The 12331-nt window shown below is 42.6% G+C and overlaps 1 protein-coding gene and 1 long non-coding RNA gene across 3 annotated transcripts in view; one reads left to right on the forward strand and one right to left on the reverse strand.

The window, feature by feature from the left end:
* Nucleotides 1-3595: 3595 nt before the first annotated feature.
* Nucleotides 3596-5220, forward strand: LOC112250023. The gene is made up of 3 exons (XR_002953473.2): nt 3596-3711; nt 4001-4143; nt 4990-5220. It is a non-coding gene; the product is annotated as an uncharacterized LOC112250023 (long non-coding RNA).
* Nucleotides 5221-5535: 315 nt separating this feature from the next.
* LOC112250024 (beta-1,4-galactosyltransferase 6-like) overlaps nt 5536-12331 on the reverse strand; it is a 44732-nt gene continuing 37936 nt past the window's right edge. For both annotated transcript variants that reach the window (XM_042320815.1, XM_042320814.1), the window contains one exon: nt 5536-11176. In XM_042320815.1, the coding sequence (XP_042176749.1) occupies nt 11029-11176 (148 nt within the window). In that variant the 3' untranslated portion in view covers nt 5536-11028. The remainder of the gene's footprint in view (nt 11177-12331) is intronic.

The raw sequence follows: 12331 nt of genomic DNA on the forward strand, positions 1-12331 counted from the left end.
CTTCTGCCTATTCAGCCTGGCTAACTGGCTGAGTAACATGGCTAACACAACCAAAACAAAAAACGGTAACACGCCGGGTTCGGGTTCGAGACCATGCCCAAATAAATTAAAAGCTACTCAGGTTTTGTCGGCGCGGTGCATGCTCCAGCTGCCCCCACTCAGGTCAGCTTGTGTGCGGGATGAGTAATGTGTGTGTGTCAGTAACAGTGGCTTGCCCACGGCTGGCACTGGGCAATTCCACTCTTCTGTGGACTGCGGCAGGTACTGTAGTGGTTAAGAGTGTTGGGCCAGTAACTGCAAGGTTGCTGGTTCAAATCCTCAATCCGACTTGGTGAAAAATGTGTCAATGTGCCCTTCAGAAAGACCCTGTTTGCTCATAAAGTCGCTCTGGATAAGTGTCTGCTAAATCTCCCTAAAAATAGGGAGGTGCAGAGTTGTCATAAAAGGTCATGGCTGTCAAAAGAGAAGCAGTAAAAGAAACACACAGAGACCTGCAGTAACTTCACACACTCACCACAAAACATGTCATGAGTCAAGACAATAGCACATTGTGACGGCCCTGAATTTTTCTGAACCGTCTCAGTGTTTCTCCTTCCAATAGGGCGCTTTCCCTTTAATTCCCAATTAAATAGCCAGCATCAGCTGCGCAAAAGTGGGGGTTGTGATGGAGACGTGAATGAGGATGTGTTCAACACTCAGTTCCGAAGCTTCTCTATTCCGGTTGTTTTGTAGCCTAATAGAGTTTACCCAGGATCGGATCCACTCTTTGCGTCCGTGGACTACACCTCTCTGTTCTTCGTGGCCTTTCCTTTTGTTGGCGGATTGGATTGTCTGACTGACCACAACCTTTTTGTATAATTTGTTTTGATGTATACTGTGATGATTTATGTAGTTAGTTGTAGTTGAGGACTTAGTAAGAGTTGATACGCTTTTAAGATCTGTGGTAAAATAATTGTTATATTGATTGTATGATTAATATTGGGTTTACGCTACACTTGAATGAACGGACAAACATTGCGTGACAAAGGTCACTGGAGTTCCCCGAACTCCTTTACCGGGCTGGACTCTTTTTAGGCCCGAGGTACAGGACATTTCTGGAGGAATCAGAACTCATTGTGTTATATTATATGTGTGTGTAGTCATTTATGTTGGTAATACAACCCACGCAAAAGAATAGTTGTTTTTGAAGTTCTTTCCAATGTTTTAAGGGTTTATGAAAAGTTTATTTCCATCCTGACTTTTACATAAGTTTTTTGTATTGGTGTAGACTTAACGGACCAGATGGGACTCATTCCCTCCCAAACCAAAAGGAGAAACCAATGTTTTCTCTGGTAGGCACAACCTACCTAGCACCCCTATAAATAATTACCTCAAGTCAAAACCGTTACAACATGCACCTGTTTTATTTGCAAATACTCTGATTCATTACTTCACACCTTCTTTTCCAGTTTGTTCTTTAATTTGTCCTCCAGCATTTCCTACTATTACAGCTCATCTAGTGGTTAAGACATGTCATGACAGGTTGAAGAGGCCAAATGTATCTATACTGAACAAAAATATAATTGCAATATGCAACAATTTCAAAGATTTGACTGAGTTACAGTTCATAGAAGGACATCAGTCAATTTTAAATAAATTCATTAGGCCCTGATCTATGGATTTCACATGACTCGGCCAGGGCGCAGCCCTGGGAGGGCATAGGCCCAACCACCCACTGGGGAGCCAGGTCCAACCAATCGGAATGTGTTGTTTTCCCCACAAACAAGCTTTATTACAGACAGAAATACTCCTCAGCACCCACCCCCACCCACCTCAGACAATCCCGCAGGTGAAGAAGCTAGATGTGGAGGTCCTGGGCTGGGGTTGTCACACGTGGTCTGCTGTTGTGAGGCCGGTTGGACATACTGCCAAATTAACATTAAATTCTCTGGCAACATTTCTGTTTCTGCAGTCAGCATGCCAATTGAACACTCCCTCAAAACTTGAGACATCTGTGGCATTGTGTTGTGTGAAAAAACGGCACATTTTAGTGGCCTTTTATTGTCCCCAGCACACCTATGTAATGACAATACCGTTTAATCAGCTTCTTGACATGCACACCAGTCCGGTGGATGGATTACCTTGGCAAAGGAGAAATGCTCACTAAACAGCGATTTAAACAAATTTGTGCACAACATTTGAGAGAAATAAGCTTTTTGTGCTTATGGAACATTTCAGTGATCTTTTATTTCAACTCTTGAAAAATGGTACCACTCCTTTACATGATGCGTTCATATTTTTGTTCAGTACATTTTCAGTGTTCCGCAGAGTAGTGAACAGTCAAAATTACTGCTTTATGAGCCAACATTCAGAACTTGGCAAATGGGGAATAGAGATCAGTGTCTGAATATAAGTCTACCCTCGGTGGTTTATGACTAACCAACATGAGCTATACTGTACATGCTTTGGCTCCATCTTCAGGCTAAATGTAGGATACCCAAACCTGCATCTCACATATCGTATTACAGTAGGTTGGCACACTAAAATGCAGTAAGCCTCTATCAATAGCCAAGAGGAGATGAATTATTAGAACAGGACAATTTTATGAACTCAAATAGATCTCTGAAGAGTCAACAGTTACCTAGGGCCTTGAATGAATTCTAGAGGAGCCAATCTGTCAATTACATATTTAGGAGGGGGGGAATCATAACTTCAATTGATTAAGGTGTTATTTATTTATATACGCTACTGGACCCATCCATTGTTGTTCCAGATCAGACTAATCTGTACTCTGAGAAGTCAGGTACACACACGTAATCATTTCATCCTCTTCCTAATCTCATTTTTATAAAATGGCCAGAAAGCGTGGTTTGTGTGCAAGAGTTTCTGATTCCTTCATTAGTCAATAATGGGGGATATAAAGGTACCAGAGAGGGGTGTGTTGCCCAATTCCATGCTAGTCAGTCAGCCTGTCTACAGGGCTGCCCGTGTTAGAGCTGTCAACCAGTTGTCGCTCCAAAATGGACAGATCATTGATCTGTGTGCTACTAGCCACTGCTGTCCTGCTCTGCAACACTGCCCCAGTGATGAGTAAGTGTGTGTCTGTTTTTGTTGGGAGGGGGGGGGCACAGTGCCATTCTGTGTGGGCTTGTCATGGTATGTTGTCAGGGCATATTAAACCAAAGAGGTGTGTACAGACATATGTAAAGGTTGCACTTCACTGATCGTATACAGGTGGTGGACACTGTACTTGTACTGTGTATCCTCCAGAACACAGGTCTAACATGATGTGTGTATAAAGAGCATGCAGGCCAAGGTGCCTATGGGTATTAGAGCAAAAGGGTGTATGACACTAAATGACCTAGAGTTTTGTGTCCTATTTGAGATTGGTATGAGGGAAGTGGCATATATAGTGATATACAGCAGACACTTTTGCTGACATTTTATATTTACGTCACTTAGCAGACACTATCCAGAGCAACTAGGGTTAATTGACAGATTTTTCAGCTCGCGATTCGAAACAGCGACCTTTTGGTTACTGGTCCAACCACTAGGCTATCTGCCGAAATGACTCGGGGGTTGTCTTTCCACTCCATTTTACTTGGGAGCACAGGAACAGACACATTTCCTGTTATTCCTTGCCTAGGCTTACCTACAATTTTCTATCCTCGAAATCCAAAGCTCAGACATGAGAAAACGGCACAGTTGAGAGAGAATGAGAGAATGCATACAGTAGGTTACTTTCATTCTCTAGGACCATGGTTGGTGTGTTGCCATGTCTGTATTTCTGACCTTGATGGCTGCATTGTGTCTGGCATAGCAACATAGATGTGCCAATACTTGGCGCCAACTGATGGTGAAAAGTGTTACTATTTGTCTATATTGGTGGTCAGTTTGTAGTGTTGGTCTTTGTATACCAGGCCCTGTGTTTTGTGTATGGTTGGTTATGACTGTGTTACTGTGTGTGACTGTTCATGGATTGGTATTTTAGTTATATCAATGGCAGTGGTTTGTGGTCCAGAACAGGCACGGTGAGTCAGACGCTCAATGCCCGTTGATGGTGAAGATTTTACATGCGGTGAAGGGTGTACCAGCAGGCTCCATGGCACGAAGTGTCTCCCGACGAGAGACCAATGGAATGATCTGGGCACAGGTTGCTAGTAGGTATGTATGAGGATGCACTACTGTTTGGTGTGTACATGTGAAATGTTGTTCATTACTAATATAAAATGTACATTCTACTATGTGGACATTTTTAAACCAATTGCATTATTAAATGAGATTCTACTAATCTAGAAAAAGTTTTCAAACTGTGACAGCACACTCTCTCCTTCAGAAAGACAGATGTGACAAGTAAATAATTTGATCTCAGAGCAGGACTTCCAGACAGGGGTGTACCGTGTTGTTTGATTCTGAAGCCTACTGGAAGTCTCAGGGAACCACGCATTTTCACAACACTGCCGAATTGAGTACAATCCCTAACCCGCTCAGAGACCTAGTACACAAATGTAGGTTATGTAGCATGATGTAATGCTCGAACTATAACCGGTTTTGTTTTACTAGGGTGTCCCCTTTCCTTATTAACACAGGTTGTACAACTGAATGGTTGTGTGAACATTTTGTGCAGAGAAATTCTGTCAAATCTTGTACATCAGTGCCACTGGAGTGTGTAATAAGCAAGAGTGGACATTTGTAATAAAGGAATGTGCCTAGAGACTAGAGTAGACAAAACATGTAAACATTTGGAACTAAAAAAAAAAGAGAAAAAAAAATATTAGTTGGGTAGAGGGAAAATAAAATGTGACAGTATAAATCGCATGAAAAGTGACTAAATTGCTTATGACCACACACTGGCTTTGATTCAATAGCTTTTTCTTTGCTACTCTACAAATTTGTTTGTCCTCGGTGAAGAGGTCACAGACCTAGTTGGCCAAAGGTTATCTGCCTTCCTGAATGTTGGTCTGTGGGAGTGAGGTGAAAAAGCAGTAAAAACTGATGTGCCGTGTACAGGTGGTGTTCGAGGTCCGCGCGGAGGGACATCGTCACAACACCCTGGCCCTGTTGCGGAGTCCCTTCTCCTACACTACCACGGCTGTCGTGATAATCGCACACACACCTGACCAAGCTTAACAAATAAAGAGCAGGTAAACGACTGAGTGAGCCTTTTGTTTAACGAACACTGCCACACACACACATTACTACGTAAAGTGGGACAATTGTCTGCACTGGCCAGTTAAGGGATGAGCGTCTCGGAGTAACACAAACTCCTGGGAAGAGAACACACATGAATGATTTAGCTCAGCTCCCTTCTATAGGCTACTGTGTAGGTTTACTAGTGATAAAAGTGGTTCATTGTAGGGAAGGTGAATCCATGGGTAGCATATACCTGAAGCCTACAGGTAATGTATAATGTAACATGTTATACGCATGTATTAGCCTGTAAGATGTCTGTGTTTCATTTGTGTGGGACTATGTATTACTTTTTCAGTGTCCTACTGACAAGAGAAAAGTTGCTATAAAAAGCAATGGCGAGAGATGCAGAAAAAAGACGTGATGTTTCAGAGGTGTTTCCCAGAACATGGCAATGAATGTGTTTTATTAATATTTTGTTGACAAAAAAAACAAAACTTTACAAAGTCCAACAGTTCAACTCTAGTCTTTTACTGGCTGTTATACCAAAGATTTTGGAAGATTGACAAGATGGCTAACCGTTCAGCTTCACCATGTAGAACGTTGTCTGCGTTGTCAGGGGGGGGGGCAGGAACTCTAGCAAAATGAAATTGCTAAACTAGACACAAGAGGCGCATTAGTAGGCGCTACATCGAATTAAGCTAGTTTTTTGGGGCCAAATCGACAGTGTCTACAGTTCATATTTCTATAAATGCATCTTCCGAACAATCTAGTACAAACCCATAAAGTCAAATGAATATGCCTGACATTGAACGAGCAAATATATTATTTGTATACCAGATTTGACACTTCATTCCCATAGATTCAAAAGTCACTGCTTCCTGTCTGTCATCCTCCACTTCCTGATGGATGGTAGTAATGCAAGAGTCTGCACTCAGGCTCCAGCTATGACTCTGTTTCAGACAGAGCAGAGAATAGTGAGAACCGGAGAGCTGAGGATCCAAGAGGATTGTACATGTCATGGTCCAAGCAGCCAGAGTAGAACAGGCCTCTGATTGGACAGCAGGAAAATTTTAATACAGCCAATCATTGATACAATAGACAGACACTTGAGTAGGAATCCTTCTGGAAACCTACACAGCCTGTTGTCATGGAAACTTTGTGCCAGAGCTCCATTCTAGTTGGAAAATAAAAAAGCAAATACACTAACTTCAGTTTAAAAACAATCCAAACCTTTACTGTATCTTTCAACCAAGAATGCAAAGTGAAAACAGTTTGGAAAAAATAAAAATAATAACTCAAGGCACAAATATGAATACTGCAAAAACGTCATACTATACATTACAAATTATGTAATGGTGATTATACTCATTAGAAAAATTGTATATCTATTTTTGGATATTCGTACAACCAACAGAGGCAGTAGGAGGGGAGAGTAGGGGGGTCCCTTGCCCCCTCCCAATTGGGCTGGGGGTGTAAACCAAACCACTAGCGACCGGGTGTAGCCAGCACACTGCCCAGCCGCCCCCTAAACTACCCTTCCTTCCATACCTCGCCCCCTACTCCTCTCAGAGGCAATAACAATATGTACAACTCTGAGTTATGTCCCAAATGGCACCCTATTCTCTATATAGTGTACTACTTCTGACCAGAGCCAGTAGTGCATTATATAGGGAATAGGGTTCCATTTGGGACACAGAAAATAATGACCCTAGATAATCTTCAGTGATGGGTGCTTTCTCTAATTCATCTCTTTAATACTCGTCACACTGTTCCCTGAACAGATTGAAAGACAGACACTATGACAGGGAGAGAGAATATAAAGAAGCGGAATCCCTTCCAGCGAGTGAGATGCCGGGATCCAGTAAAAGAAGCTACTGACTCAGAGTGCATCTCTCTGCTACAGTAACTGATAGTGCCCTCAAGTGGGGGGACAGCTTGGCTGCCCATAACTTCTACAGTGTATATAAAAACAATGACAGCGGTTATCCTCTTATGCAAAATCTGTTACTGGGCAAAAGGCATAGCAAAAGAGAAACCCCCCAACCCAGTCCCTAACACTGACCTATACCCAGAGACATATACAGAGATATATAGGTAACTACCAAAATAAAATAAACACTTGACTAAATGAGGGCTACAAAGTATAGAAAGCAGATGCTTCCATGCAGGTGTGGTTCCTGAGTTAATTAAGCAATTAACATCCCATCAATGTTAGGGTCATGTATAAAAATGCCCAGTTGCCCATTATCAGACACTTGTAGAATCTATACCAAGGCGCATTGAAGCTGTTCTGGCGGCCCAACGCCCTATTAAGACACTATGTTGGTGTTTCCTTTATTTTAGTCGTTACCTGTATGTTGTGTATATGGCTCTTTTAACACTTTCACCCAGATGCCTACTATCAACACTAGTCTATCTGGATGCTGAAACACCATAGTGGAGCTCATGGGAGGAGAATTAATTTTAAAAAAGGGAAGGAAGGAAAGACAAGCAGAGAGAAGAAGTGTAGAAGAGGCAGGTGGAAGAATTAGGATGGGTAGGTATCAGAAGTGGAACTTTGGCACAGTTGACCACCTCCAACAGAATGTCTCATCACTACCGTGTTTTCTTTGATTCCGTCTCACCTCACCCGATTGGTCAGAAATACACCATTGAGGTCTTATGTAACCGTAGCAAATGCCTGTTAACCAAAACAGACAGCCTGGCACTTTGTTAGCCACTTTAGCTTTGGAGCGAAAGTGACTGTAAACATCTTCAGGCCGCTCCTCCACAGCACTACAAGAGTGACGGGACAGAGAGAGCTAGGCTACGTTCCAAATTACCCTACTCCCAATATAGTGTACTACTTTGACAAGGACGCATAGGACTCCAGTCAAAAGTAGTGCACTATATAGGACTCAGGATGCCATTTTGGACAAACCCCATGTTTGGATCCGGACAGGAGGTTCCCAATACTGCAATACTGTGATGGAGAAAACATGGGTAGTTTGAATAGAGCAGTTCTACTTGAGACATACATTTGATAAATCAACATCACTAGCAAAACACCCAGACAATTTAAATATGAACTGTATGGGCAAAATATATCTAGAAGAGAAAACGCTAATCGGTACAAAGGAATTAACTGCTAATCTTTGCAGTGCTCAAAACTTTAACAATTTAAAGTATTCATGGCCCAAATTTCAGTCTGTGCCATTCAAGAACAGGGTTAACTGTAAGCTTTAGCTGCTGTTCTTTCATTCTGGCCCCTAAATACCTCACCAGCCTATTAGGACCATATCAGAGTTCACACAAACACACCAGCCCAAACCACAAGCTCATGCGCATGGTCCACTTACCTAACACACGAGACGCACATGAGCCACAGACACGTCTGAAACATAATCCTGTGCCAAACACGCTATTCACACTGCATACACTCCTCCTCCATAATAGCAAACTACCCACACCAGAGGAAGATAGAATGACATCTCAGCTTACCATTTAGCAGCAACAGTCCTTAGCTCTGGTCCAGGGCGTTAAGTGTGGCTTGCTGTTGAAGGCTCAGCATCAGAAAACTACACATAACACCCTGGACCAGAGCTACGACAGTCCTTTGAACCCTGGCCTCCATCTGTCTCTGTACAGGAACACACTCCATAACGTCCCTTAATCTATTTTCACACTGTGCGCCTCGAAAAAAAAAAAACACTAAAAAAAGGCAAAACTGAAAAAGTTAACATCTTGAAATTATCAAATAAATTATGCTTAAAAAAAACATCTAGTAACAAAATAAATCAAGGCATGCAAAAGATAGTCAACCTAAGAGATTTTTTCATTTTATAGCCAAATGTCCATCTATTGTTACATCTTCCCAGTGAAATGGAAGAACCACTCACTCTGTTAAGTCCTTTAAGTCCTCAGGAAGAAGGTAGCTGCCAAAACAAAATTCAAATCCACTGGAATAATTTAACAGGCTATGAGCGTTTAAAAAGGCCAAATATGTACATACGTGTTCTGTGCTCAAGCTTTTAAGTGGCCAGTATTTACACGTGTTCTGTGCTCAAGCTTTTAAGTGGCCAGTATTTACACGTGTTCTGTGCATCATGCGTGTCGGCAGTGCAGCAAAGAAACAGCAAAACGCTCATCATGTGAAACACAGAGAAGTAGGATCGAGTGATCTAAAACATCCGTTAAAAAAGGGAACAAATAAATACTAAGAAAATAGATCATATCAGAAAATGTACATCACAATAAACACAAGTCGCCCCTCGCTTAGCTCCTCTCCTATTTCCTCCTCTTTAAGGAATATGTTTGAATACATGTTTCATCTTTAAAAAATGACGGTGTAAAAAAAAATTATATAACATGAAGACAAAAATGTCTGTTGGCTCGTAAGGTGATACTGAGACGTTAGAAGTTAAAGCTATGCTGAGAGATAAGGTCAGAGTCCCAAATGGCACCCTATTCCCTATATAGTGCCCTACTTTTGACCAGAGCCCTAAGGCTTTAAATCGAGTTACATATAGCAGTATTATTTTTTTTACGATATCAATACCTGATTCTACGAATCGATTTGTAAAATAACAAAAATATATAACTTTTTCCCTCTCGTAACTGTAGCTAGCGCTAGTCGGCTGTACCTGTGCCAAACCTATTGGATGAAAAATTCCATAGCTTGTTCTCCATCTTTTTAAATAGGGATCCAAAAGGTTTTTAGCACTTTCATTTCCCTGACCGATCAAAACTCGTCTTCTCACGCCCTCTCGTCTCTCTGCAGCAGACGTAGACTGAGTGTACAAATCATTAGGAACACCTGCACATTCCATGACAGAATGACCAGGTGAAAGCTACGATCCCTTATTGATTTCACTTGTTAAATCCACTTCAAAATCAGTGTTGGTGAAGGGAGGAGACATTAAAGAAGGATATTTTAGATCTTAAGACAACTGAGACATGTATTGTGCGGGCCATTCAGAGGGTGAATGGGCAAGACAAAAGATTTAAGTGCCTTTGAACGGGGTATGGTAGTAGGTGCCAGGCGCACCGGTTTGAGTATGTCACTGCAACTCTGCCAGGTTTTTCCACTCTCAACAGTTACCCATGTGTATCAAGAATGGTCCACCACCTAAAAAATATCCAGCCAACTTGACAACTGTGGGCAGCATTGAGTCAACATGGGGTGACATCGCTGTGGACAGCTTGAGACACCTTGTAAGAGTCCATGCCCCCAACGAATTGAGGCTTTTCTGATGACAAAAAGGGGGTGCAACTCAATATTAGGAAGGTGGTCCTAATGTTTTGTACACTCAGTATATAGTGAGCAATATATTTTGAATATCAAATGGCAATAAAAAAAAAAAATCCAATAAAAAATAAACGAAAAAAAATTGCAGTACCGAATAGCAATACATATCGGCACCTAAGTATCGTGACAATATCATATTGTGGGGTCCTTGGCAATTCCAGCCCTATAGGGAATAGGGTACCATTTGGGAGGGTACCATTTGGGAGGCAGCCAGAGAGCCGTGGTTCTGAGGCTGAGCCTGACACTAAGGCGTTGCAGTAAACATCAGATGTGGGGGAAAAAACTAATGCTGTCCTTCCCTCCTCATACTGTATTGTGAAGTAGCTCAGTAGCTAAAGCCGGCATGAACACACTGACATGCAGTGACACACAAACACAAAATGTCAGACACACATCCTTGCAAGCACACACACAATCACAGAAACATACACAATCAATTGTTCGATTAAAACAGACCCTATATGCCCCTTCCTCTTTCATGTTTTTTTTTTTTTTGAGTAAAGTTTCTTGGCAGCGTTACATGGTGTGCCTCCGACTCCCACCCCCAGCCCCTCTTTGCCCAGCTTTGGGGTATTGTTTGATGCTTGAGGGAGTGTGAAGGGTTTAAGGGGTCAGGTGGGAGTCAGAGTTCAGTAGTCTGCGATGGGTGCCAGATCAGGGTGCAGGTCCACGGTGATGTTCTTATACAGGGAGCTCAGGGAGATCTCAGGGGTGTAGTTAAGGTTGTTCAGGCCATCCAGGTGCTGCCTTTCTTTGGAGTACCTCAGAAGCTTGTACCTGCAGAGAGAGGAAAGGAAGGAGGATTAGCTAGCAGTTCGCATTCATACCAGCAGTCACAGCTCAAAATGCCCTGATCAAAAGTAGGTCACTGTGCAGGAAATAGGGTGCCATTTCAGGTGCAGTCACAGGGAGAGGAGGATAAGCTAGTAGTTGGCATTTATACCTGGAGTCACAGTGACGAGATGAAAGGGGATTAGCCTAGTTAGCGGTTAGCATTGACAGTAATGAATCCAATTATACACACCACCACAGGGATCCTTAGTTAGCGCTAATGACATTCGAGAGATCCATAGTTAGCATTTGCATAATGAAACCAGGAGGATCCTTTAGTTAGTGTAAGCTGATTCATTAGCGTTAAAAGCTGTCTGGGGGAGCTTGTGCTCTAGTTGCAGATGGAAAACCTTTACCCAAAGAGAGAAACTCTTCTGCCCCCCTCTCCTCCTCTGTCCCTCCCTCCTCTGTCCCTCCCTGATCTCTGAACATAGCCCTCTAGTGCAGAGTTACGATGAGGACTGTAATGCGGATGAGACCTGGTTGACTTGTGTTAAAAAGGGACTGTCAACTGTCAACACGGCGAAAGGGACTTGGCCAATGAATGGGGAGTTAACAACTCAATGCTGGCACAGAAAACACCCACGCACATACAGTAGCACAAACCACTGACACTTGGCCTGGAAGGGTAAGCAACTCTTATTCTATCAATCATAACTCTGTGGTTGCACCAACGCTAGAGTGAACACAGAATTGTGTTTAAATAAATATTTAAAAAATAAAAATGTATTCCAGTACCTGGGATACGTCCCAAATGACATTCATTACATATATAGACCACTGCTTTAAGTACATAAAATGTACTTAAATGTTCCTTCGTTTGGCCCTCTCCGGGGGTATCATCGGAAGGGGCCACAGTGTCTCCTGACCCCTCCGGTCTCAGCCTCCAGTATTTATGCCGCAGTAGTTTGTGTCGGGGGGCTAAGGTCAGTTTGTTATATCTGGAGTACTTCTCCTGTCTTGTCCGGTGTCCTGTGTGAATTTAAGTATGCTCTCTCTAATTCTCTCTCTTGGAGGACCTGAGCCCTAGGACCATGCCTCAGGACTACCTGGCATGATGAATCCCTGCTGTCCCCAGTCCACCTGGCCGTGCTGCTCCAG

Source organism: Oncorhynchus tshawytscha, linkage group LG01 (genome assembly GCF_018296145.1).
Source record: "Oncorhynchus tshawytscha isolate Ot180627B linkage group LG01, Otsh_v2.0, whole genome shotgun sequence".
NCBI classification, from domain to species: Eukaryota; Metazoa; Chordata; class Actinopteri; order Salmoniformes; family Salmonidae; genus Oncorhynchus; species Oncorhynchus tshawytscha.